Source organism: Protomyctophum bolini (assembly GCF_963924005.1).
Source record: "Protomyctophum bolini genome assembly, chromosome: 15".
In the NCBI taxonomy this organism is placed as follows: domain Eukaryota; kingdom Metazoa; phylum Chordata; class Actinopteri; order Myctophiformes; family Myctophidae; genus Protomyctophum; species Protomyctophum bolini.
The window spans coordinates 9,429,041-9,456,537 of NC_137876.1; the positions used below are offsets into that span (position 1 = coordinate 9,429,041).

A 27,497-nucleotide genomic window follows, 5' to 3' on the forward strand; every position below is an offset into this window, starting at 1 on the left:
GAATGTTTATGTATTCATTTAATGAGACTAGCACATACAGTTTACACTACTCAGATTATTTGGCAAAAATATGTACTATGTACTGTTTGTCAGTATGACAAGTAGTTAAAAAATGTAATCACCATTTCTTCATTTGTTCTACAAAACACTGGGGTGAAAAAAGCTTTTCATGATTATAAGCCCGGGAAAATCCCAAACTCCTGTATCATAGCAAAAGTTTTGGCAGAAAAATATTAATACTGTAATGTCAAACAGCATGGCTTTCTCTCAGTTAGCGACAACAATTTGATACCAGTGCCACCCATTTATAAAACATTATACTACTCTGCCACAAAAATGTGGAATACCCCGTCACCATCCCTTAAAAAATGTGGATCATTGACTTCTTTCAAAACAGGCCTGAAAATCCATCTATCAGGAGTCCACAAGGGGAGTTAAACTCAATCTTCCCATAGAAAGGATTTGACATTCACCGCCGACATGTTTCCCTTTCTCCTTTGTACATATGCCTTATATTTGTTGACATGTATTAGTGTTATTTTAATGCTAGGTTGATGAATTGAATACATACTGTAGGACCACAATGGAAACAAGTCCCCAGTTATCCTTTTAGCCTCAATGTCTGACTGTACCTTGTGCTGTTTACATTTCTGACTTAATCAATCAATCACAGGCTTGCTAAAACCTATATATTTTTTAAATCTATAAAATCAATGTTTCAGAATAGTCACTGGAAAATACAAGCATGTATATCAAGTGTAAGATGTAGATAACACACGGCACTATAGGATATTCTTCGTATATCCAGCTTTAGCACTTTAGTATTAACTACATTTGTCAAACAAATGTACAAGTTAAGAGTGTCATACACAGAAAAAACAATACACTACTATTTCCTCATGCAAAATAACAAGTGAAGCATGACTGGTCTTCTGTCTCATCAGCGGTTTTGACTTAAAATGTATAAGTAACTCATTCAAAACACTCTACCATGTTGATCCGTAGATAAACAGTATCACCATGTGAAATAGTTTAAATCTACACAGCACAATCCAAGTTAAATGTTAATTTAACAGAATGCTGTTTGTTTGTTTTGTATACTAGTCAAAGTAACATTCAGGATTTAGAGTACCCAGCTGAAAATGATGAGTTACAATTTATTGGGATAAAACAATGACTATTCAGACTAAGATGCACAGCATCAACTATATTCATGGTAAATTGCAGTACTCTGAAGTAGTCTCTCCTTGTAATCCAGTATGGCAGTCAGTGGCAATGTGAAGATACAGTTAAAGGTAGGGAGTGATATCTTTTGGTTAAAACAAAACAGGTTTTGTTAAATGGTTGAAGCACTATATTTGTTTTGGCCAATCTTATGCTTCAGAAGAGGATTTTTACTGTAGTCAAGTGGGCAAAAACACTGGTATTGCTTAAAAGACTTAAGCAACTTCACTCGTGACAAAATGCCATTGCAGGAAAAAAGAAATCACAGAATCCTTAGTCTGCATTTAACATACACATTCTAAAAATAGAACACCTACACGAATACCTTCAGCAATGTAAAGTTTGATTTCAATCATACAATATTGGTCAATTATGAGGAAAACAATCAGATTAAATATTAGGTTGCAAAGAATGTCATTAACATTAATCAGAGGGACGGTTAAAGCTACGGAAACATTAAAATATATTAAAGTATGCAATATTGGTTGGCATAACTACAGTAATATTCGCTCTGCAATGACAGTCGCCATCATCAGGCAATCAATGGATCATCTTCAGCTGAATGATTTCCTGTATAGTTTCTCACTGAGTTAAAGTCTTCGAAGTTCCAAATGACGGTTTTTCATGGCTGACATGATTGTGCAACCTCTGGATTTCAAGCCGGAGCAGTTCGTAGTACCGTACATCATAATGTACAGTACATTGTATGTAGGCCTATTGAGCCTTCCTAGAGCGTCCATTTGTGCAAGCCCATTCAGGATACCGATGTGTCGGCAAAGAACTGTTGCACCAACAGTTAACCGAACTAATCGACGATTAAAAATAATAAAAATGCTTCGCGATTATTTGATTAATCGAAAAAGTTATTGATGGAATAATCACCAAGAAAAAAAATCTAAAGTTGTAGGCCTACATGTGTGCTGTACCGTAAGAAGTACAGTACTTGTGTAATGTCTCACTGTATTATCGTCAGTGTGTGATGATCCGGTTGGACCACACATTCCTTATAACTTGACCTCTTTCAGGATCACGGGTAGACAGTTGCCTCCGTCCAGACGAGCCGCCTCTCTCTGCAACATAAACAAAACAAAAATCAGGGTCCACATTTCTAGCCCTGTGTTGGTATTCAAAAATCACAACAGGCCATCATTACTGTTAACCGGACATCCTGAACATTCATTAGGACATACAGTACAGTACCTGGAGAAATGCAATCTCATGCGATGAACGTATCTCACATAAAATCAATGTATGAGCAGGGTTTGATTTGTATACTGTACACATACATACACACACACTTATATAAACACCGTTACAAATGAACCCTCTTGAATATTAAAATCAATAGCCAGTGGCCACTCATGAAAACAGTTTTATCTTGATATGGATTTAAAGGAGCATTCAGTGATTTGGGTGATTTGGAAAACCCCCCGGTCCGCCCCGGTAACAAGATGTGCACATGCACGCACTACAGTGGGGGGGACACGCGACATGCCAACAGCACACACAACAAGGCCCGCCCCGCTCGATCGTGATTATCTTATATGGTCAGCAAACTCTATAGTAGGGAGGATTATCACAAAACAAAAAAATAAGTGATATTTGAATTGAGTGAAATCACTGAATACACCTTTAAGGAATAATACACAACAGATGTGGAACATTTCTAACAACATCACTATGAAACTCTGCAAAGACTTACATTTCATAACTGGTGACCGGTACCATTAAGACATTTCTATCAAGCTATACAATTATCTTCAGTTGATTTACACAGACAATCTATATAGCCATTTATTTTTTAGAAATACGTGCCGTTGTTTTTATTTTATTTTAATCCCACGATTTTGCAACCCATTTCTTCACCCAGTGTCAATTATCTACTCCTGGGCACTACACTTCCTCTGCCAACCTGGGGGGGCAGCGGACTGGCCTCATGCTTCCTTCTATGCATGAGGTGTCCAAGCTGCTTCTTTTCACCTGATGCGTGGAAGGACGACGTTATTTCCGACCAGTTCCTTTCACCTCCATCAGGCGCCCCGGCTGGCCAGAGGGAGGTAGTTTAGAGACCAGGATTACTGCACGTTTTTTGTGAGGGTACCTACCCTAGGGGACACGGGGAGAACATGCAAACTCCACACAGAAAGGCCCTTTCGCCAACCCCGCCTCGGGTATGGGCACTGATGACGCGGAGGAGAGAACACGCCCCGAGCGCCCACAACGTCCCCAGTGGGAATCGTAGGGGACATCAAATCACATCAAAACAGTGTGCCGTTGTTTTGATGAGTGTGTTAAATTAATTCGAGAGCACTACATTGTAGGAGTAAATTAAAAGTAAAAACCTATCAAACAGCATTTACACAATTATCGACACAATTCCAAAGGTGCATTTCTGTTTTGAATGAACGTCACCCTCATGACTGACCATAATTAATGTATACAAAATATTGTATTGTTCATGGTTGTGACATTTTATTTGTGTTTGTGTTCATACCTTTGACATAGGTGTGTGTTTTGGTTTTAGTGGGGGTTGTGCGGTTAATGTCAAGACTGCCGCTGCCAGATGGATGACGTGGCCCCGTAATCTTGCACTGAAGACAGGGAGCCTGTAGGCTGGAATGATAGCTTGGGTGTCACGTAGGGGCCCAGGGGACCATCTCTTCTTCTTACTGTCCACTATTACTGTAGTCCGACTGCCTACACTATGAACATGCAAGCTGTCATAACGACAAATAGCCGATCTACAAGCTCACAACGCGTCGCATCATGACACGTGAGCTAATTTCTCTCTTTTTTTCCAGTTATGACATGCCCAAAATAGGGATGCCAGGATTAATGTGGTTAAAGATTGTTCTTTAACAACTGAAAAATATTATTATTAAAACATTTACAGCATATCTTAACTATTCATTATTCAAGCTAAACTATCTAATTGCCAATAGTTTTATGTTGAAAGAAAGCAGAATGAGTATTGAATGTGCTTGTGTTTGAATTCTGCAGTTTTGCAGTGTTATTGGAAGCAACCATAGCATTTTCTTTGTAATATTACAAGCATAGAAATGAGGAGGAAAGACAGTATAGAGTATTGACAAACATTGCCAGTTTTAGAAGAAAAGGTAAAGGCTTGCCATCACAGCATAAGCATATATAAATCTGTTAGAAAGTAACATTTGGAAGATGTCCATACTAGGTCACCGAGTTCTGCTTTTATGTATCTTACATAATTATGACCAAAATGTTTTCCATATACAGGACTACATTTTAACTTTCTGCATAAGTGCAGTGCTATTTCAACTTATTTTTCAGCATTTTATTATTTTGTGTTCTTGTATATCTTGTTTTAATGATTGTGAACTACAGTGTTTTGTTATTGATTTAGATTATCATGACATCTGTTCGACAGCTGTGAACAGTGGCCATGATAATAAAGAATGAGACCTTTTGCAAGCCAAATATTTTCAAGACATGCGGCAGTGCACAGCGATTTGTAGAGCTTTCAGCGTGTGTAGAGTAATGCTTTCAGCAGACAGAGTTTGGGGGATGCAGTGCGTTTAGTGAATAAAGAGAGAACAGTGATGCCAGTATGACCCTTGTATTCACTATTCATGCTAGGAGCAGAGCAGAGCAATGTGAGGACTGCAGAGGAACAGGCAGCAGAACCCATGGAGAATGCACAGCCCCATGCCAGCCATGGAAACCAACACGTTCCCTTTCCGCGGAACAAGCAGCAACCACCTCCTTCTTTGCAGAAGCCATTCAGAAGTCCGATAAACTTACGCTCCCTGCTCGCGCCGCAGCCAGCTGGTTGGCCTTTTGCCGTCGTAGGTCTGACTTGATGAGTCCTGCAATAAGCGCATAGAAGGAAGGATGAACATCAGAATATGAGTGAAGGCTCAGGGCACTTGCCTGGTGAAATGAGTAGATGCAGTCAGACAATATGTAACATTGGAAAGAACGAGCAACAAAATGTTGGAAGAAAGTGTAAATTGTTTCGTTAAGCACTTAAACCCAACGCCAGACTCCCTCTCATGTTTTCGCTCTACACTAAACATCTTAATAGCCGATCATGTTCATAGCAATGCTAGGGTTCCTGTGGTTAAAAGATAAAGCAGTGATACTCTGTTCAGACACTAGGGGTCATACTCATTGCATTAATGATCTGACTAACTGAGTGTGGATTGTGGAACTAAGTATGGGACTATGATGGACCAACATGGTACAATTATGAACCATAGTTTTTTGCAAGCTATGTTATTTTACTGCTTAAAAATCCCATGAGCTTATGAGTCCAATGTTCAGTGAAGTGATGTTGTGTTCATAGTGTTATCTGAGGTCAGGCATAAACTAGAGGGGGAGTCAGGTTTGAACCTATACATAGTTGACCGGAGTGCCACAGGGGTCTATCCTAGGTACGCTCCCTTTTCCCCCCTCTACACCAAACCTCTTCGCTGAAAATAGCAGATCTTAAAGCTCATGACGCTTTAGCTCATACATCTACTATTTTCACTTAATGCTCACACCAGAATAGGGATGGTGGGGTTCATGTGAAGACATGTGAATCCCTTGACTCCTTCAGAACCGCTCTCAAAGGGCACCTACGGTCCGGACGGCTGCAATTCGAAACTGGCCCCCGGAAAATCTGAATCCCCCCCCCCCCCCTTTTTCCCCCCTCACTGTATAAGTTTCTTTTCCCTTTTTGCTTCCTTAATGATGAATTCCTGTTCTGTTCTTTGACTACATTTGTCTATTTGTACGTCTCTAATTGTTTTGATGAATTGAACATGGTGGACCCTCTTGTAAACAAGTGTAATGCTTAATTGGGTCGTCCACTCACAGTTAACAGTCTTTGTATTGAGTTTGTGCTTGAAATGTACTGTAATTCTGCAAACTGTTAATAAATATTTCAATCAATCAATCAATGTGGTTAAACATAGCGAGGAGCTAAATACATTACCTGTCATTACGGTTCCTATGAGCAGGAAGATGCACAGGAAGATGTTGCCGGCTAATGTGCCCCATGCATCTATGATCTTCCCTTGGGAGATGGTGAAAATGATTCCAAAAATCTGGAATGAGAATCGAGAAATGTTGATAGCAGTGTCATCCTTTATTCCATATGTTTACCCCAACACCCTAAACTACAGAGTCCACAGTTGCATCACAAATTAGAAAATGCCTCTGCCAAGGTATCAATGTCTATAAAGTATTGCGGTGCTTCCGGCACTACGTTTTGGCCAATGACCTGTAAGGCCATGATGCATGTGACCAGGTAATCACTTCATCCCGGGCTCACCAACCTTTTTTCAAAATACTGTGGCATGTTCATCCGTTCAGAAGTTACAGTATAAGCACTGTATACACTATATACCTTTGGCCAATCACAGTGAAGCATTTAGTTCTTCCATGGCCCATTACAAACTATTCACCACGTTTTGTGCAAATCCATTTAGAACTGCTCGGGATATCCTGCTATCAGTTAGACAGACAGACAGACAGACAGACAGACAGACAAGCTTCAGTTGCCACCATGTCTACTGACCTGTGCTGAACAGTTGAGCAACCCTGACGAGGTGCCCTCAGATTCAGGGTACGTGAGCTCCACTGCAAACTCAAAACCCAGAGGCAAGTATCCTGTCATGAAAAACCTGTAGACAGAACAAGACGATCAAAGTAAAGCTTAACCACTTTTGTTTAGTTGACTCCTTTTCTTCCTCTACACCTAATCTCAAGCTCACAACGCATGGCAACACAACGCTATTTTTTCCAAATGTTCTACCCAGAATAGGGACGCCTAAACAAGCAATTGGTAAGACATTGTTGACATTGTAGTTATTATACTGTTAGTATAATAACTGTTCTCTGGTATTCTAACAAAGATACTGCTATGGAAACCATAATGGCATAACCAGCTTACTATAAATACAAATAATTGTGGGGATAAAGGCTCTGGACTGGGGAGTCAGAGGAGTATTATTCTGCCCTGTACAAAGCTGAGAATCAAGCAGAGAAACAAAGGCATAACCTCGATAGCCATGCAGGGCAGGAAAGGTTTTCGCGGTCAGTAGAACACGTACTCAGTGTTGAGACATAACATAACAAAGTTTATATGACCTCAGACCTTTGACTTTAAGCCTTATCTTCAGACATTACTTATCACAGTATACTACAGATTTTTGGTCTGTGGGTGTCTAGACAGTAAACGGTAAAATGAGGAGGACCATCATGACCATTCCTTGTTTAATGCACAGTAAACATACCCTAAAACTCCTGAGGTCACAAACACTATCCAAAGATGGCCCAGGTTGAGGGTGAAGGCGTAGACCACCATTCCAACCAGGGAGAGGAGATACACCACAAGAGTGGTCTGCCTGAGGAGAGACGATAAGAAAATCATTCAATAGATAGTCGACCATTCTATTTAGCTCACATCAGCGGGATTTCACACTCCGACTCCTTCCTAGGGTGTACTGTACGCCATTACACAGAGAGGCGATTATAATTCCGAATCAGCTTAGACATGTATTTAATCTGATTTGGCTTTCCATTTGCATTTAAGAAACAAAAGTCTTAAGACCATACTTACTGTAAGCTTTCTACAATGAACGCCAGTGTTGAACATTTTTCAATAAGAAAGTATAAAGTAGAACAGCAGTACAACAATGTAAATAATATAAATTGTAGTACTGTATATACATGCAGTAGTTATCCCTCCAAAGGACTTGGCTATGACTATCAACAGCCTTATAATAACTGCAAAAGAACAATCATATTGTTCCCAAAAGACCCTTTGTCATAACGCAGGCAGTTTCTACACAAACAAGCTTACTCTGGTGAAGCGCTCTCTTGTACAACCACGCGTAAATTATTTCTCCAAAATGTTTTTGTTAATATAACACAATCCTTTGCCTGTCGCCCGTCCTGGACAACGGAGATGTGAGTGTCAACAATGGAAATTTAGGGAAGCTAATGGCATGTTAAGAATTTGAGGACTGTTTTGTTTTTCCCCACCTTTGTTATAATATTTGACCATAGGTTTAACCAGGGCCTCCCATTGAATAAACTATTCATTAATATGAATGACTATCCATTCAAGAGAAGTGGTTACTTTGCAATGCAGAGCACAGGCTTAATATATTTTAATTATTGGATCAATTAACAAATAAGGCTGTAGCTTTGTGTGATGCAGCTTCACTATTCAAGTTCTACTATTACTTACTTGTCTCCACGATTAATGAAGAGAGAAAGGCTGTCAGCTCAGATATGTGAAGAGGCAGATCAAACACACAACTCTGCACAGCTGAAATTGAAACTGTGCGCAAAAGCCAACGTTGGCTTGCTTTGTGATAGATACCGATTTAAAAACAAGGAGACCTTGTAGTACAAAGCTATGGCTGTTGTATACTCCTTTACATGTGGTTAAACTGAGTTTGAAGTCTGAGAACCTTTATGCTGGAGAGCATCCCCTATTATGCAGTCACATCGTGTTTCCCATTTTTTTTGTCTGAAGGGCATGAGGCCACAGCAGTGAGGGAAGAAAATAAATAACAATCAGGAAGAATTGGTGAAAAGGATCCCATGCACATTGACTGGCATATGCAAGGCTTTAGGGTATTAACAGAGGAGATGATACATACATGCTTATTCATTTGTATTTAACTTTGTTGACGAAGGCCTGTGGCACCAGTGACTAAAGTAAAGTTCCAAGAAACATGACCAAAAGAACATTCATTTCCCGGGGACAAATAAAAGGCCTATGTGCCTAAATGACCATATGTCAACAAAGGTTTACCTCTTAAAGCATCAACATAGTCACCCAAGTGCTGTGTGATGTTGTTCAGTATTAATGAAAAGATGCTCCCTATTCTGCTCATGAGAATGGAAGGGAAAATGTATTAGAGAAAAAAGGTTGTGGCTACTGAATCATCTCGAATACTAAATTGCATCTATCCACTAAAAAAGTGGATCTTTATTGATCAGGCCTCGCAGCAGTAACAGCAGTAGTGAAACACAGGATACACACTGGAGTAGAGTGACAGACATCGATTCATTTCCATAAACAACTGCAAATCATTTACAACTCCTGTCCCCCAGGACTCTGTGCTTGGGCCCTCCTAACAAGATGTCCGGCTACTCACCAGAACCTGTTCTAGAGCAGCAGTTCTCAACCTTTTCAGGCTGCGACCCCGCCGACCCCTCAAAAATCATATTTGAACTGGGGACCCCCCATCCTGACAAGTACTTGGAATTGCAGGAGTTGAGGCATTACATTTTGTTTGATTACTTTTCCACATTTTTCCACATTCATTTTCCCATAAATTGCGGACCCCTGCACCTACAAAGCCCTCAATTACCCATCCCCAGCTACCTCTCTGACCTCCTCCACCATCATGCCCCCCTCCCATTGTTCCCTCAGGTCTGGTGATGACAACCTCCTGGTGGTCCCCAGGACAAAGTGCCAAACCTGGGGTGACCGGGCCTTTTCAGTTGCCCCCCACCCCCCATACCTCCGCTCTGGAGCTCACTCCCAGCTCACATCAAAGCTTGTTTCTAGTAGTTGTAGGTCTATTATATTAGGTTCAGATCAAACTAAAATCAAGTAATGTAGCTTACTTGTATGTTTTGGTCTTATCCAGCCAGATGCCACATATGAGGGAGCCGACCATGCCAGCAATGACAATAGTCAGACCAATTCTTCCAGCATTCACCTCTTCACCCTGGGACAAGATCATCAAGATATTTGCCATTAAAAAACATTTCAAAAACTATTTTTTCAATGGTGCTATAGTCCAGATTTAGACAATATGACATCACATAACAGTTATGTTATCTGAGATGGACTGGGTTGTGAAAGAAAGAAAGAAAGAAAGAAAGAAAGAAAGGTCTCGCAGCAAGGAAGGAAGGAAGGAAGGAAAGAAAGAAGGAAAGAAATGATGGAAGGACGGAAGGAAGGATGGAAGGAAGGACGGAAGGAAGGAAGGAAGGAAGGAAGGAAGGATTGATGTAGAATGGTGGGTGGAGGTTACAGAACATACAGGGTAGTGTTCAATGATCATCCGGTTCAACAGAGTGGAAACAGCATAGAAACATCCAACGTTGAGCCCTGCAAAGAACAGAGAGAAAACCAGAAGTTTACATCTCCAGAACTCGGGTGATGCAGTAGTAAAGTACCTGCCCACCACTGCAGAGTGTAGGGTTTTATTGGTCGTGGAGGGAAGCCATTATAAATGTAATTTGTCACTGCATGTACCCACCATAGCTGTAAATTGGGGAAAAACAAATAACTGCTCCGGAAAGCTGCAGCATTTTGTCTTCTCCTGGACATGTTTTATGAATTGAAACTTCTGTTGCCATCACGGCGGCATTACATTTTAACCCAGTAAGACCTGGGGCCGATTCTGTGAGCTTGTAGATCTGCTATTTTTGAATAGCCAATGCTAAAATCTAAAAACTTCCCCGTTTTAATGGATTAAGCGCAATACGACTAATTGTTTTCTCTTTTCAATTTCTTCCTCTTCTTTATTTATGTTTAACCTTATTTTGCCTTGTTATTTGTGACCGTTTAAGAACATTTACATTGAGCTCCTTGAGTATTTGTATGTTGTTGTAAGCTGCAAGTTTACAGTGATTGATAAAGAACTAGTGATTCACAATTTTGCTTATCTGCATCAATAATGAAACATCCACTTTACAGTGCTGCAGTTATGATGTCAGGTGATATGACCCATGAGTCATGTTAATATAATGACATCATGATTCCAAATCACCAGATCTGTTTTTACTCCATATAAACTTTCACCTCTATAAAAACGGTTGTACTGTATCTGCAAGCAATGCAATATTATGTTAAAATTATGGTTATTGGAAGTGCTATTGAGACCGGGAGAGAAGAGAAAAAGTGAATGTGCTTAAAAAGATTTCAAATAAATATCTTAATATACTTTTAATTTAATTGCCTAGAGCTTTAAATAACAGTCTCTCATAGCCTAGTCGTAGGACACCTGTTTCTGCTCATCTGACATGACACTTTATGGCACTTGGCACTCACATGGTCTTACAGTATACGCCTCACTGGCCTAAACACACTCCCTGACACCCTGTTACATCATGGTGTATATTCTTCTGATTGGAATGGATTAGTATCTTTGAACTGTTATTTGTATGTTTGGTAAGGAATTGAGGAAATTGTGTTGAAGATATTGATTTCTTTTTTAAATATATTTTAAACATTTTAATGTATGGGGTCCCTGGCACATTGGAGTCTGCGGTGCAAATACATGAATTTGGGGGGGGTCCTTGACATGAACAAGTTTGAGTTTGCTTAGTTGTGAGTCACTGACCATCTTGATTCTAAGCTGAGAGACCCACCATAGCTGACCACCAGCAACATGAAGGGCTTGTTGCGCAGCAGTCTCATGATGGAGGCCATGTAGGAATAGTCATCTGGGGTGATGCATCGAGCCTGGGCCTGGGCTTGAGTTGGAGGGATTTCTGGCCTGTCCTGGAACACTGGTGGACACATACATACATACATAATAATGACTCTAAAGCACTTTGAGATTTCTTAAAAGCTCCATACAAATACAATGCGTTAAAACACACAAATTAAACATGTAGAGAAGAAACACATTTGAGCAGATAAGATAAGAAGCATCATTCAATGGATCGATAGATCATTTCAAGCATCCATTGTGAAATCATTTCAACCCGTTTAGCTGTGTGTTCAACGAATGACACACTAAACTAAAAGTCACCTCTCAATGTCAAATAAAGTTCATCCAGATAGCTGAACTTTTCTATTTGTGCCTTCTGTTTTGGCCTGTTAAATATCCCCAATAAACTGTTTTTTTGCCGTTTGTCATCTCAGATGGCCTTTGCCATGATTTTCCACACCGTTATTTGAACCTTCAGGTTCAGGTTCAGGTTTATTTGTCATGTGTATAGATACAGAGTATAAATACAATGACATTTATTTTGCTCAGAGCACTCTCAGTATTACATACACAGGACATAAACAAACATCTATAGTGCAAGAAAAAGACAAAAAAACAGAAAAGTGACAAAACAGTGCAATACAGTTCAAGGTTTAATTAAGGTCAACAGCCTGACTGCCTGGGGGTAGAAACTGTTACTGAGACGGGTGGTACGAGATTTGATACTCTGGTAGCGTTTTTTGGAAGGGAGTAGTTTGAACAGGGTATTTGTGGGATGGCTGGTGTCTTCCATGATGTTGTGGGCTTTTTTCATACAACGAGTGGTGTAGATGTTATGGAGACTGGGTCATTCTGTGCTGCCGATGATTTTAGCTGCTGTTTTAACGGTCCTCTGCAACCTGCTGCAGTCCTGAGCGGTCGTGTTACCGTACCACACTGTGATACAGCCAGTTAAGACACTTTCAATTATACAGCGATAAATGTTCACTAGTCCTTTTGTACGAATTCTTTAAGGCGCCTCAGAAAGTACAGTCGCTGCTGCGCCTTCTTGAGGATGTACTCGTTGTTGAGTGACCATGTGAATGTGTCTGTGATGTGTATGCCCAGGAATTTAAAGTTATCAACTATGTCGACAGATGACCCTTTGATGGAAATGAGGGTGTGGATACCTTTGGACTTCCCAAAGCAAATGAGGAAATGTACTGATAACTGATAATATCTGAGGAAAGCAAACGGACACGTCAGCTGGCTTACAGTGACAGTGAAAGCCTAGTAGTGGAGAGATCCACTATCCAACATCTGTCAATCAATCGTCTGTTCCTGTTGCTGAAATACTTTCACACTGCGAGGTGATTGCAGAGTGCGTCCGTGCATGTGTGAGTGAGTGTGCAGCTTGAGCTAAATAGCAAGGCATGTTTAGGCAGAGTAGGGAGATAAGATAGACACTCTGTAAGTCTGTAAGACGTGGCACTTACCGGTGATGTCACTATTGCTTTTATGTTTGTTTTTTTAAATGTTCTGTAAATGTGTACTGAGCACTTGATATGGAACACTATGCGCCACCAGAATCAACAATTAAAATTCAGTGGAGAACATAAGTGTTTTTGTTCTGGATTGCTTGCACAAGCCCTGGATCCTCTGGAATTTTGTTCCAACTACTGTATGTGTGGCTGTGCTGGCCTAGTAAATAAATTGTCCTTAAACATTGAGTGATTTAAAGACAATCACCAATATTTCAAAGTTAAGAAGTCTGACAATTGGTGCGTTCAGCTTCCTTAGTTCCAGTTAGAAGTCTAGCAGAGCAGCTGCTTTCTGAATGAGCGGTAGCAATCTCATAGCTTTTGGGTGAGACCTGAGAATATCATTATCATAGGCTAACCTACTTTAGATTAAAGTCTAAATTCTAAATCTTGTTTGAACAAGAACATGATAGATTTGAGTCCATCTTCCTTTTAGGTTGTCTTCCTCTAGGCTGTTTTCCATGTGTTCTCTATTTGGACTGTAGGCGTGTTCGACGCTTAAATTTTTTGTTTTTATCTGCATCCATAGACCTTGTCAGTGGAATTGCGTTGCTAGGGAACAGCTTGGGTCCAAGATTATGTCTTGTCAGCTACTGACGTTAACAAGCACTGCAACAGGAAATAATCATTGTCAAGTGTGAAAGGGTCCAATAAAAGTAGTTAGCTTAGAGTGCACTTTGTATGGTAAATAGTTGTTGTAATTCTTAAGTTGAATTGGTGGACATTGTAAACAAAGTGGAAATGCAAATTTGGAACTGAAGACTGAAGAACAGGAGGAATACAAAAGACTCATTGAGTTGAGGGTGACAATAGCCTACAGTGAGACGTGCCAAAATACTATAACGTCAACACTTTTTTCAGTTGAAAGTCAACGCTGTCCGGTCAGAACATGTGTACCTACAGATTAGATCTTTTCATATTTATTCATATTAAATATTATTTTATACTTTGTTGTATGACAGTGTATGAGTACATGTGAACTCTGCCATTTGTGCTATTTTTGAACAATGTTATGATGCCTAAAAAAGTGGTTAAGTCTGTCTGAGATATATAAATATTGAATCAATGAAAAGTATTAACAAGAACTTGTGGCTAATTAATAACCACGTTGATTCATTCGAATACAGATTATTTTTTCCATTTTCCTGAAAAGTAATGGTTTTGTACATTACGTTTCCACTCAACAGCAATAAAATGTGTGTTTTTTTTCTTTGTCTGTGACATAAATTAGCCTTAAAGACAGCTGGTTTCACCCACGTATATCTATTTTGCGTCCGAGCATAGACACGGTAACACCCGCCTACCTCTCTCTGATTGGCCTACCAACACTGCCCGTCTTGACTGTCCACTGAGGTGGATATAGCTATGCTGGATAGTCTGATGTGAGGTTACTCCGTGGTGGCGTTACCATGTCTATGCTCGGACGCAAAATAGATATACGCGTTTCACCCATAGACTAACAAATTTGGAAAAAGCGTTCCCCGGGTCTAACATGGACGTAAAATGAAGCCTGTAATTCCTTGCACTGTAAGTCGCCATATTTCTAGATCCGTTTGGGCCCAGCTGGCCATTGGCTGGCTCCGTTTGGGCCCAGCTGGCCATTGGCTGGCCCAGACAACGAGGCGGGACTTCCCTCCTTACTCTTCGTTGGTTTTTATTTTGACTGAACGGGGGGTGGCACCCGTTCATGGACTGTAACGGTAGCCACTCCCCTCAGAACATACGTGACTTCATGGTCATTTTTTTAATAAATGGGACCATAATTTTCCAAAAAGAATATTATGACATGAGAAATGAGACTTTAAACTAGTGACTGGAAGCAGAAAGTATTCATGACGATGTTTATTAAGGTAATACAGTCTAGGAGAAGTTGGGCCCAAATACATGGGCCGCTATGGAGCTATGGGTTTTTTTGGGCCCAATGACAGCGCCACAACAGGCCATTATATGAAATTTCAGGAAGTCCCGATTTCCTTAGTGGCTTCACGAAATATCTGTCTGACTACCCCCCTGGTTTCACCCCACACCACTTGAGGAGATCTGGCAGATCTGACAGGTCATCATTTCATTGTCAAAGTATTTGTATACTATGTGCAGTGACAATAAATTGAATCTAATCTAATCTAATCAGCCCGTCCCAACATTTTGAACATGATCTCTAAGGAACGCCTTGAGGGAATTGCATGACATTTAGGACAAATGTTAACTGATTAGAAGTAGGCGGTCAAAACCAGGTCACAGTCAATGTGACCTCACAAAATACATTCATTAAATCCGGGAATCAGGATAAACACAGATATAAACTGCAACTGGTTGGCAGAGGCATACAACATCGTTAAAAGTCATTATTGCTTTATGACATAATCTCAATCATGTGTTCATGTCTGCCCCACCAGCCTTCCATTACTACAAAGGGACACACCAGGGCTTCATAAGTTCATAGACAGAACTTCTGGAGGAAGCATTAGAGGTGATGCTTCCCCAATTGCTTAAATCACTGAGGAATGAGGAAGTCAAAGGCGTATTTGACGGAGCCTAAGGGTTAGATGATGTAATAAAACACGTCATGTCACTCTTTTGTTCCTGCTTCCACTTTGCATCACATCTTAAGAGATCTCATCACAAAAGGCAAACCATTACAACAATTACTGCGGCTGCTCATCTAGTGGAAACTGAGTCCCAGTGGAGAGCACATCTCACCATGCACGACGACTCTGGGAGGACTGACTTCTCCACTAACACTGCCTGAGGAGTGGAGGTTAGCTTAGCAACTAAACCATTCCAAGAAGAAGAGAGGAGTTCATAGTAGCAAATTATGAACCAAAATGAATGCACACAGCCACCCATTGAGCCCTCGCTGGTGCTGAATAGAAACATGAAAATGCCAACACAAATCTTATTTTGGCATAACTGTAATGGACAGCGGCAGCACAGACTTTTTCACAGCCAATGCTAAAAAGGAAGGTAGTGTCACAATGTAGTTAATAGTTTTCTGGGAGTTGTAGTGGGGGTTAACCTTAAGTCTGAACATAAAGGACAAAACCCACCGTGGTAGGATTGTGATAACGGCCTCAAAGATAGCCTCAGTAAATTTCAGTAGCCAGGATCATGTCTTTAAAAACCAGGTGCAAAGCCAATTCCATTTGTACGGACAACTCCCATCCCCTCAGCTCTATAGGATGCTTCCTTCCGGCCTTCGCCTAAAGGTTCCAGGGGCCAAGTATAAATTCTCCTTCGTGCCTGTGCCTATCCAGGCCTTAAACGACAATAGGAGGAGGTAACTAATTTATGAATTTCCATTGCTACACTGAAACCTTGAACTGCCATCCCGTTTTTATTTTCTTTGTGTACCATGTTCTTTTTCTTACTGTGTTTTATGTGATTCATGTGTCTGCCTGTTATGCTTTGCTGTATACCAAATCGCCCTTCGGGGACAAACAAATAAATGAACCTGAACCTGTCCAAATGTCAATAAAGTAACTGATTTAGCTGCTGTTCATTTTTTCAACTGAAAATCAGCCCAAGTATTAATTAGACTTACCAATGACCACGAGGATGAAGAGGACCGTGGCCACTCCGGCGGTCACGTAGAACATGATGCTGATGTGGTGCGCCAGCTCGTCCAAGTCGTCCACATTAGGCACTATAATCGGTGGCACAAGGAACCCGATGGCAATGCCAAGCTGTGGGCGAGAAACACAAACGCATATAGCATCAAGAGGTGTCATCTTCTCCCAACGTTTCCGTACACATGCATGCACGCACCCACCCACCCACACCCACACACTAAAGGATGTGGGTCATCTTAAGGGGACATCATCTTAAGGGTAAAAGTTTCAAGAAAGAAGAAAGGGATTAAAAAAAGGCATTATACAAGCCACGTTAGAGAAAATATACAATTGGCCCATATGCAGCTTTGTTGTTAAACACACTCAAATGTGGTGCATGCGAAAACAAATGTAATGGTTTACAGCACAGGCATTTGACTTCACAAAACTTGTTACATATCGTCTATACCAGCTACTGTGAGAAAGTCAACAGAGCATGCTTGATAATCTGTTGACTGTTAAAATAGTGTGTCGTATTGAACACATTGTTCAGGATGTGCCTGAAAGGATACAAATGTCTTCAAATGTTCTTCTCACTACTTTATCTGAGTCAGTTTGGGACTTGCCTACCTATTATTGAACATGCCCTCATGTTCAATAACTGTTATCCTGTTTTCCTTGATGCTAAATTGTGTGCGTTATTGGTCTTTTTTTGCTTTTATTTTTGTCTACTGTAGCACTTTGAGATTCTGAGGAATGTAAAGTGCACTATAAATAAAATCCATTATTATTACTACTACTACTACTACTACTACTACAGATGATGCACTGTGCCCACAGCTTCTACAAAACTAATATTTACTACTAAAAGTGGATCAACCTACCTTGTGGTCATTTTACAAGCGATAGCTTTTACAAGACTCGCAGAAGCCTTTTAATGAGCCAGCTGAAAGGTAATATTGTTGAAATCAGTCAAAGCAAAGTAAATGAAGAGAAATGCCAACTCAAAATAGCTTGAATTTTATCCCCAAAACCCATTGACATTTCTTTCACAAAACAATTTGGGTAAACAATAAAGTCTTAGATAGTCCAAAACAGTCTTCACTTCGAACACAAATAACTGAGATAAAAACGATTTTGAACGTTGGAACATCACATGCCATGGTGCAATAACCAGTTTAGCATTGTGCATATGGTCGTCTACGGGGAGATAACGCTTTCAGCCTAGATGTTTGTTAGTATGAGGTTTGGGACCAGAACCAAAGGAGTAGCTATGAACAACTTAGTAAACAACAAAAACAGTGTTTGTTTATCCTACATGTTTTGCTTACGTGGCATTTCAGTGGCATTACATGGTGAGTCACTTAAATGTACTCTAACAACCATGTTTAGTGTCACTTAACCTCCCAAAGATGTGTGTTCGGAACCCTAGTCATCCATGTCCTGCATCAGGAGAAGGGCTTTAACCACTTAGTTCCCTAAGAAAGAGCATCTAAGGCTGCATGAATCCTCACGTCATGATTCAGCGTGTCCTGTGTATTCCTCAACTATTTCACTTAAACCTTTGGCCTTTTATTTTTCTTGTGTGCTGCTACGACTTATTTTGACTCACTGACCTTTTCTGCCATTTCTTTTCATCAGCAAAACATATGAACGAAGGGGAGCTTATGGTAGGGCAAAGGCAAACAATACATAGTTACTCACATCCAAACACCATTTAAAGCAGGTGCTGGACCAATGGAACAACGGCAACAAAAACATGAAAGTGCAATTTATGCACCACAAGGGACGTTTTGAGCTAATGCTCTTCTTCAGACTTCAAAAGCTCTCAGAAGACCTTAGCCTATAGCCTTAAAGTTATAATACACCTACTCCGTGGTTTTCATGCATTGTGTTACTGTTACTGGTATTGATTGTCTATAATCCAAACCAGTCACACAGTTTAACAGACATGTTGTGGGTCATCTTCTGTAGTAGTGACTCCATTTGTGGTTACCGTGTGTGTTAGAATATGCCACATCATAGCTTTTTCTGAGGACCTTCTTTAATGTTTTTTATAGCTTATGGTAGGGAACAGAATTGTATTCCAGCTGGCCTAGTAATGGCCTAGTCAATATTATATATTTTTGATATTTTAATGATTACGCTCTGCATCAGCCTTCACTATCTTGTCATGAAGCTTTCTCAGTATTATCTCATTGTACAGATCATTTACCCAAGCTGTGGGAGTTTGTTCGGAAGCAGACGGTTCGAGTGGTGGAAGTCACCCGCCAATTCCCGTAATTTCCCCAGGCTAGGAAGAACAAACCACACGCACATACACACACGCGCGCGCACACACATACACACAAAAATCACTTTGAACATTTCTCTAAAAAGCTCCATCTAGCTTTTTCAAAATTGTGATCTACTGTACAATAAGTCTTATCTGGGCCTTTGAGTTCTCCTCTCTTTCCTGCCAAAGGGAGAATCTTATATTGACACACCTGTTGCATGTGTGCATTTACACCAAGCCCTATAATGTTGGTGTAAAAATAAAGACTTATAGGAGTCGAGTTTCTGCATATTTATAGGCCCAACAGGCCTGATGTTGAACATGAATATCTATATTTAGCTCACTGTAATCATATCACTCTAGAAACCATTTTGTTTACTTATGCAACCAGTCAACTATAAAAAGCTCTTAAGGACACTCCCTTTAAAGAAGAAATATCCCCACATGTAAAGAAACTGCATGGACTTGTTACAGAAAGACAAAGGCAGGTTCCCAGGACAGACCATTTCATTCCAATCTAATCTCAATCATTTGTCTGTGAATCAAACAATACCTTAAATTTGAGCAAATATAACATTAAAGGTGGTTGCACACTGGACGCGTTTTTTTTGGAAAACCGACGGAAAAACGCAGCTAAAAATCCGAAAACGCGCCCCTGCACAGTGTGCAGGGACCAAGAGGTCATTACCATGAATGCACTGAATGTAAGCTGTGAGCAAAACATCACATACATGAAAGTTGTTAATATTCATTCAAAAGGTTCAGTGTATTAACACTGATTTAAGTGGGCACATGACATGAAAACCTGACTTTCATCAAGTCATTCACAAAAGAAATGTCCATGTGTAGACCGGGTATGTTAATTTGGCTCTGACGGCACATATAGCTGGGACTTCATAAGATCCCTCAGTGTTGCAGATTGTGCAACCAAACCATATTAATAAACGTAGAGCAACCCCAAAGCAGCAAGAGGGACTCACTTCCTGAAACCTGCTGACTCAAGAGGAAAAGCTCTGACAGGGTAGGAGATAACGTTTGCTGACACAGATATGCTAGTAGAAAAGAAATCATGGAAGACGATATGTACACTGCACGCACGCACTCACGCACGCGTGTGCACGCAGCCACGCACACACACACACACACACACACACACACACACACAAACACAAACACAAACACAAACACACCTAATCCCGATATAAACTGGCAATTGTTAAAACGGCACACAGCATTTAAGCCTAATTAGGTAAACAGAGACACACCTGGTTACCCAGAACTCCAATGGAGCAGGCAGTGGAGACTTCCTGCTGACCAAACCACAGGGAAGCGATCCTGGACGGGATGCCCAGCACAAACACCGTGCCCACCGAGCACATGAACTGGCCAAAGAAGGTCATGGGGAACCTGCTGGGTGCAGCCGTGCCCGTCTTGATCCATGCACCGATGCAGTTGAAGGCAGCACCCACCACCACCACGTCCCGGAGGCCTCGGTTATCCAGCAGCCACATGACGGGCAGGATGAGGGGGATGTAGGTGAGGAAGTAGATCATCGAAAGCCAGTCAATTGCAAGGACGTCAATGTTGTAGAAGCGCATGAAAATGTTGCTGATGATGCTGTACTGGAGCCACATGAAGGCGTTGCTCATGGAGTATGCGGCGAACAAGAAGAGCATCACCCAGCGCCGCTTGTACAAGCGGGTCTCCATGAGCGGGTAAATGGGCACGGTGTCCAGGCTTTGGGAAGAATCCATGTCCAGTCTGCTGTCTCCCAGCGGCAGGTGGGGTATGTGGTCTCCCGGGGAGAATAGGTCAGTTCTCGGAGGACAGGACACTCCGCGGGGCTTCTGGTGGTGGTCCATCCAGTCTGGCTGAAACTCGCTCATGCTCCTCCAGTCTCTCCCTTCTGCCTTTTGCAGCATTTAGGAGCTGGAGAGAAGAACACAAAATTCTCCTTGTGTGTGAGGCCTCTCTCTGTAACAGCGATTATTATTTACCTGCCCTGTCCCTCCCTTACTGTAACCATACCTACACTGTATCAGCAGGTAAACAACAGACCAACCTCTGTGCTTAAGGCACATTTAACTGCTTTAGCATTCCTGGCGTTTCTTTTATTTTAGTAGACGACGTGCATTTGAGTTGCAGTTTAAATCAAGCGAGTGGTGTTGGATAGCTCCAGACAACCCTTTCATGCCTGAGTTGCTCTGCCTGAGTCTGCCAGTGTTGAGGCTTGCCTTCAGGTTCTGGTATTTATCACCTTTTGCTCTTCAGTCATGTGATGGTATTCCTTTGAGACAAACTCCTCCTCCCAGCTCAGGTTACATTATGTATGAATACCTGATATTCAGGATCATGTCTATGAACTGGATTTGTTTTAGGTATTGACTGGGTAGTACAGATAGTATACTCACACACGTGGCACACACATGTGGCCATATAGACCACACCACTGACAAACATGACAGACACTGACAAACATTTGACAGACACTGACAAACACACACTCTCTCTCTCTCTCTCTCTCTCTCTCTCTCTCTCTCTCTCTCTCTCTCTCTCCTCTCTCCCGGGCAAATATCCAAAGACAAGATACCACTATTATTATTCAAAATATTAAGTCATCTCAAATATAAAATGAGTCAATTATAGTAATTTAGTATAGATGATACTACATAATGAAAACAATTTCACCCTTATCCAAATATAAAATGTGTCTCCAAACCTGTTCTGTCAACCTTTTTGACACTAATACAGTGCTACAGGTGAAAGATAACATAGGATATAACACAGGATATAGGACCTGTTCTGTCAACATTGAGACCTTTTTGACACTAATACAGTGCTACAGGTGAGAGATAACATAGGATATAACACAGGATATAGGAGACCACCTCTCAGTTATTCTTCTGTGTATAGTGTCAACACACACAGAGATGACAGATCAGAATCTCACACACACACACACACTCACTGTCACGTGACAGAGTTTTGGTATGGAATGAACATAATATAATAATTAGGCCTGCATCGCTTTGCCCAAAACACTGAATTATGAAAAGGACCGCAATTGGAAAAAGCCTGCCGCTGGCTCCCATTTGTTGAAGAGACATCTATACAATTTCAAATTATATTATAATTATGCTTAAATTATCGCTCTGGCTAAAACGCTGAATCCTGCGGATAAAGTAGGCTATGTACATATAAATGCAGCATTCATAACTACAGACATTAATATAGTCTACCGCATATGTACAATTATATAGCCTACATTTAACAAACAAGCTTGATTGAAAGGATGAAACCAGAAAAGCACTAAGGCTTCTTTACATCAGGTATAATGTAAAACGAAAATGTGACAACCGTATGGAAAAAGGGGCAGAAGAACTGGGAGGTGGAGGCGCGGGGAGTGCGCTGCCCGGAGCAGTGTGCTAAAAAATACAAATAAGAATTTTAAGAAAACCCTTAGGTAAGGTTTTAGAAGGGGCTTTTAGAATAGGCCTCAGGTCTAAATGGGTTAATATAGCATCAAACTTTTATAATATAATAATAATAATATATGTACTGTACAGTTTAACCCTATATGTCAGCTATTTCAAAACTACAAGCTTGTAGATATGATCTTGGGGGGTCTTCCTTGACATTGAAAATGCTGCTATACTAAACCTGACTAATTAAATTTCACTTAAGCAATAACCGAGCGATAAACCTTTTTAGTCAGTTTGCCTCATACAATGGCTTGAGTGTAATGCAATGTCTGCCCTGAACACTCATACAGGTCAAGCAATTAAGTAAGTCTGGTTCTTTATACATCTTCTCAGGTACAAACTACAGTCCTATCAGTTTGTTGCACCCCTAAATTATAATATAAGGGCAGGGCAGGTCAATAAAGTGGCCAGGGATGACTGTGTACTTGTGTCGTCGGAAGTAAGAAGTTATACTAGCTTTCTGGATCTCTCTGCAAATAAAGATTAATGATACACGTTTTTCCTGCAAGAGAATCTAAATTGTATGATTTTTTGAATCGACAGAAGTAAAAGGTTAAGCCTAAATGCAAAAAGTTAACAATACACTATGAATTATGAACTACACCATGGTCGCATGTATTGACATCACTGCCACGAATGCTTGTGTTTGGCATAATGGACGTACTGTCCCTGATAATGTAGTTTAATTTAATCTAGCCATTAGCAATAGCCTGTAAGATGGAAAAGCTTTCAAAATTCAGAAGTGGTGTATTTACCAATTAATTTTATGTCATAAAACAAAATGTGAAAATCCCTTAAGCCCCCGTTAACTGCTGACCTTATTTCAGGCATTAAAACCAAAAACCCATTCAATAATTTACCAGCCGAGTGTCTGCGCTGAGACTGGGCGGTCGGGAGTCATAAGACTATGAAAATGGTACCCAATCAGGGAGGCATTGCGTACCATGTTCATAGTCTAACTAACTTGAAACTCAGCATAAAGGGGTGTTTTGGTCCCTGGGACATACTACTAACGTCATGTACTTGAACATCAAGGTGCCTCACACTAAGGAAACAGGACCTATGGGCCATATGGCTCGTTAGTAGTAGTAACCATTCAAAAAACGAGAGACAGAACCAAGCAGTGCAAAACACTAACTTGTTTTGGGGTTGACACTATTTACTACTCAATAAGTATTTGTCATACTTATTGGTACATAGGTATAGAGCACCGAAGTCTGACGTCAATATCGGTAGAGGGCGCAAATCCACAGGTTAATTTACTTTTTATTTGCATTATAATCCCCATAGGAGGATTTTAGATCGCCTCATATAAGAACTTTGTTTGAAAAATAAACATGTCATCCCGGCCGCTTCACTCATATGGATATGAAGAATCAACTGACTGAGAGAAAACGCTAATGTTACTGCTACTGAATTAGTTACATTTTCGCTAGAAGCAGACTGTATCATATATGAGTGACTGACTGTTGCAAACGACAATAACACCGAGACAGCTTGTTTATTTTTGGACCACAAGTAGACGATATTAAGAATAAAGATCACCCCATGTTATTCTCCATAGAGAAATTACTTTTGCGAACCAGGGGAATCGAAGGGATGAGCGAGTTACGTCAGGACTTCGGTGCTCTATTTGTCACATCATAAAATTGTCATTATATATTTACTCAGCTTCAACCAGACTAGTGTAGGTAGGTGTACGGCGTTGAGTGTTCAGGGCCCTTAAGGCCATGACACATACTGTACATACATATTACATACATGGCTGTCAGACCAGTTTATTTTTAAAAACTCCATGACCTCGTCTGTTTGAGGTAATGGATCAAATAAATAAAGGTAGTGGGTCGCACACACCAAGACTTCATGAAGAGGTAATGGATCACAAATGCAAAAATACTGGTCCACTGGTATTCAAATAAATGGGAAAAATGACAATATATTCTTTGCTGAAAAAAAGCTGGTCTAAGATAAATTTTATCATACCCTATAAAACTTTTGATAGATAACAAACACGAAATTAATTTTAATTGATTTAACTACTTAAGACCATTTAAGGAAAATAAATCTAAAATAGACGATTTACAAGTTTAAATGGTTATTATAGGTTGTGTGGGTTCATGGTTGTCATTATCTGAACTTATGTCTTGAACTGCATTAGACCCTGTTGATTAAATAAAAAATAACTTTGAAAGGAAGAAAGAACATTTTCCATGTCAAAGACAATTGATACAAATTAGGCTGCCGACCCCCATTTGAAAAGATTTAGTGCCAGCTAGACCCCCATAAGAGAAGCTATTGTTGCTAGTTTGAGAACAGTTTTACTGGGGCTTTTCTCTTTTTTTTTTACACCCCCCCTTATGTGTGACAATAAAGATTCTTTTGATTCTGCAATATTTAGTTTTCCGTGTCACATGGCATAGGTTCACAAGTTCTGGCATGGATTTGTCAGATATGACAAATGCCTCCTTGGATCATTTGATAAAACTATTACACATCTTGTTTTTCTCATGTCATGTGCCATTGATAGCCTGCCCTACATCATTTCCTTCTCATCCTTTCAAAGTCTAACCTAAGCACCCAAGCCTTAATATGATGATTGTACAAAATCGCGACCTCATGTGAGCTGTGACTGACTGGACTGTGACTAACTGTCTTGGCAACGAGGTGAGAGTGACAGGGACAGGAGTCGCGTAGATTAGAAGAACACTGTAGGCTACTACTGTATGCGTGGAGTGGGATCGTGGAGACGCGTAAAGTCCTCGGTCAGTGTGGCTTAATTTGTTAAGTTGTTTCAAGTAACAGGTCCCAAGAGAGTGTCAGTGTAGGCTACAAAATGTGACCAAATGAGCCCGTACACACTCGGAGTTAAATAGCCTGCAATAATTTATCACCTCAAGTCTGCATTGCGTTACGACGACGGAGCCGCTGTCCAGCTTGTATACGTGGACACTGGACAGTCAGACGCTCCTGCGAGTAACTTAATTCGATCGTGTCACAAATTCACAACAGTCACATAAAATGCCAAACGCAGTCTGTCTCGCCAGTCATCACCACACAGTGGAAAATTCCAATGGTATAATAATATTACGATGTATCATGTGCTATATGCTATTGTCCTCAAGCTGCCTAAGTTCTGACACAGCTCGAGCAAACATCAGACATGAATGGGAACACCATACCCATGAAACCGAAAGCAACACTTCAAACGCATTTGTTATAGCTTTCTTTCACATTGTGTTGTTTGTTTGTTTGTTGTATTATTATAATAAATAATTGTGTATTGAAGTCTAGAATGGAAGTTAAAACATGCAGATTGTTCGCATTATATCCATATTAAGAAAAACAATATAGGACGTCGGTCTAAGTTAAGATTTTTATAAAGACACATTAGGCTGTTAAAACCAAAGCCATCTGACGGTAGTCTCATATATATTTTTCACAAGTTTTCTTCACTCGGCGCAACAATATGTATCATAATCATGTCACGCTTGGCTTTCAAAGACGTGACTGACCTGCTGAGATACAAATTAACCTAGGCTACAAATTAACTTCCCATGATCCTACCATGACATGAACCCTCTAAATGCATGGGAGAAACACAACCAAAACAAAGACCGTCAATGACACATACCTGAGCACGGCTGCATTGACTAGGCTACATATATACACTGATACACTGTACGAGCAGAAGATGGCGGAATTGTTCACACACACGTCATTTCCCTTCGTTTGCCACTTTTCACAGCTGCTCCCTAAAATAAACTCTTGAGTCTTGACCCGTGTGTGCGTAATTTCAGTCATGCACCGTGGATTTATTGGCCATTTCTGTTCTCAAAACATGCAAGAGGCGTGAATTTACGAATATTAGATGTTTACAGTATTATAATTATGGAAAACAATATTAATACAGTTGTTGAGCAACTAAATAGACTATCTAACATAATCTTTCTTTAATATTCTCATCTTATTTTCACACACACACACACACACACACACACACACACACACACACACACACACACACACACACACACACACACACACACAACCCATGGGGGCCTTCTGGGAAATTGGACCGTGAGGTACTAGGTTTGACGCCCTGAAAAGGCCCTTCATTAGCTGTTAAACTTAGGTTAAAAAGATGATAAAAACACGAATATGTCACGCGCGCTATGGGGGCCCTGCAAATATTACCGGCCCAGGGGCCCTCGTAGGGGTTAATCTGTCCCTGCCCGTAACCCGTTTCATTCTCGCTTCGGTTTCTGCTATACCTGTCAATAAAGGTGTAGCCTATCTTGTGAAATGTATAAAGTTACTAATCCTATATGAGCCTGTGACAACAATCACCTCCAACTGAACATTAAAAAGATCAAAGAGCTGGTGATGGACTACCGGCAGAGCACAATGAGGCCCCCCAACGCCCATCACCATCTGAGGGGTCAGAGGGGAGGAGGTAGCAAGGACATATTTTTGAGGGGCGCTAGAATTTAAATTCCCTCCTCGATGTTGTAAGATGATAAGAGCGCCCCTCACTTCACACGGGTGTGATTTTTTTAAAGTAAGCTACTGATGGGTATTTTCTTAATTATGATTTATTGTTTCATATTTTATGTTCAGATCTTATTACTATGTTAAAAAAGACCTTGTAAATCTTCTTGTATCTGGTGCACAGGACTGCCCTGTCACCCAGTGATGTCGTATCAATATATATCAATACACTCTCACCCCATGAGATAAAGAGTCATCAACAGAATCACGGAACATGATTAAAGTAAAAAACAGGATTCAGACGATCAGACGCCCATGACAGCTTGATGACACCTTACTCTGATGGGACCTTTCAACCTATTGAAACCTATTCTGAATCTATGACATGTTTTTCATATATGTTTGTGAAAAATGATGTGACTTTCATTCAGAGCACTTAGGAGAATTCTCTCTCCGCTATTCTTTACATTTGTACACGCTCTGGATCTGAAGAAAAACTAACTAAACTTAAGAAATACTTTAAGAACTTG

General features: G+C 40.5%; 1 protein-coding gene across 4 annotated transcripts; it reads right to left on the minus strand.

The window, feature by feature from the left end:
* On the minus strand, positions 1 to 26,145 carry flvcr2a (FLVCR choline and putative heme transporter 2a). Of its 4 annotated transcripts, XR_013965427.1 has the most exons (12): positions 26,111 to 26,145; positions 20,263 to 20,926; positions 16,716 to 16,857; positions 11,590 to 11,730; positions 10,257 to 10,324; positions 9,835 to 9,938; positions 7,482 to 7,592; positions 6,764 to 6,869; positions 6,179 to 6,290; positions 5,002 to 5,066; positions 3,719 to 3,837; positions 1 to 2,294 (listed from the first exon to the last, which is right to left on the minus strand). XR_013965427.1 is itself a non-coding variant. In XM_080784532.1 (10 exons), exons 1-10 carry the CDS (start codon positions 20,917 to 20,919, stop codon positions 3,769 to 3,771), a joined length of 1,575 nt encoding a protein of 524 aa, XP_080640658.1. In that variant the 5' UTR covers positions 20,920 to 22,273; the 3' UTR covers positions 1 to 3,768. The 4 variants fall into 4 exon arrangements, 2 of the variants coding, with proteins under 2 accessions (XP_080640658.1, XP_080640659.1); XR_013965428.1 differs by lacking the exon at positions 26,111 to 26,145 and having other exon boundaries at positions 20,263 to 22,273; XM_080784532.1 differs by lacking the exon at positions 26,111 to 26,145 and having other exon boundaries at positions 1 to 3,837; positions 20,263 to 22,273.
* Positions 26,146 to 27,497: the final 1,352 nt, after the last annotated feature.

Excerpts from the sequence above, each read along its gene's own strand:
- flvcr2a (XM_080784532.1), bottom strand. The coding sequence starts at position 20,919 with ATGCTGCAAAAGGCAGAAGGGAGAGACTGGAGGAGCATGAGCGAGTTT. Across the intron at positions 16,858-20,262 it reads TTGGAGTTCTGGGTAACCAG|CTTGGCATTGCCATCGGGTT; the intron begins GTGTGTCTCTGT and ends TCTCGCCCACAG. Across the intron at positions 3,838-5,001 it reads CTGCGGCGCGAGCAGGGAGC|CCTACAGGCTCCCTGTCTTC; the intron begins GTAAGTTTATCG and ends CTATCATTCCAG.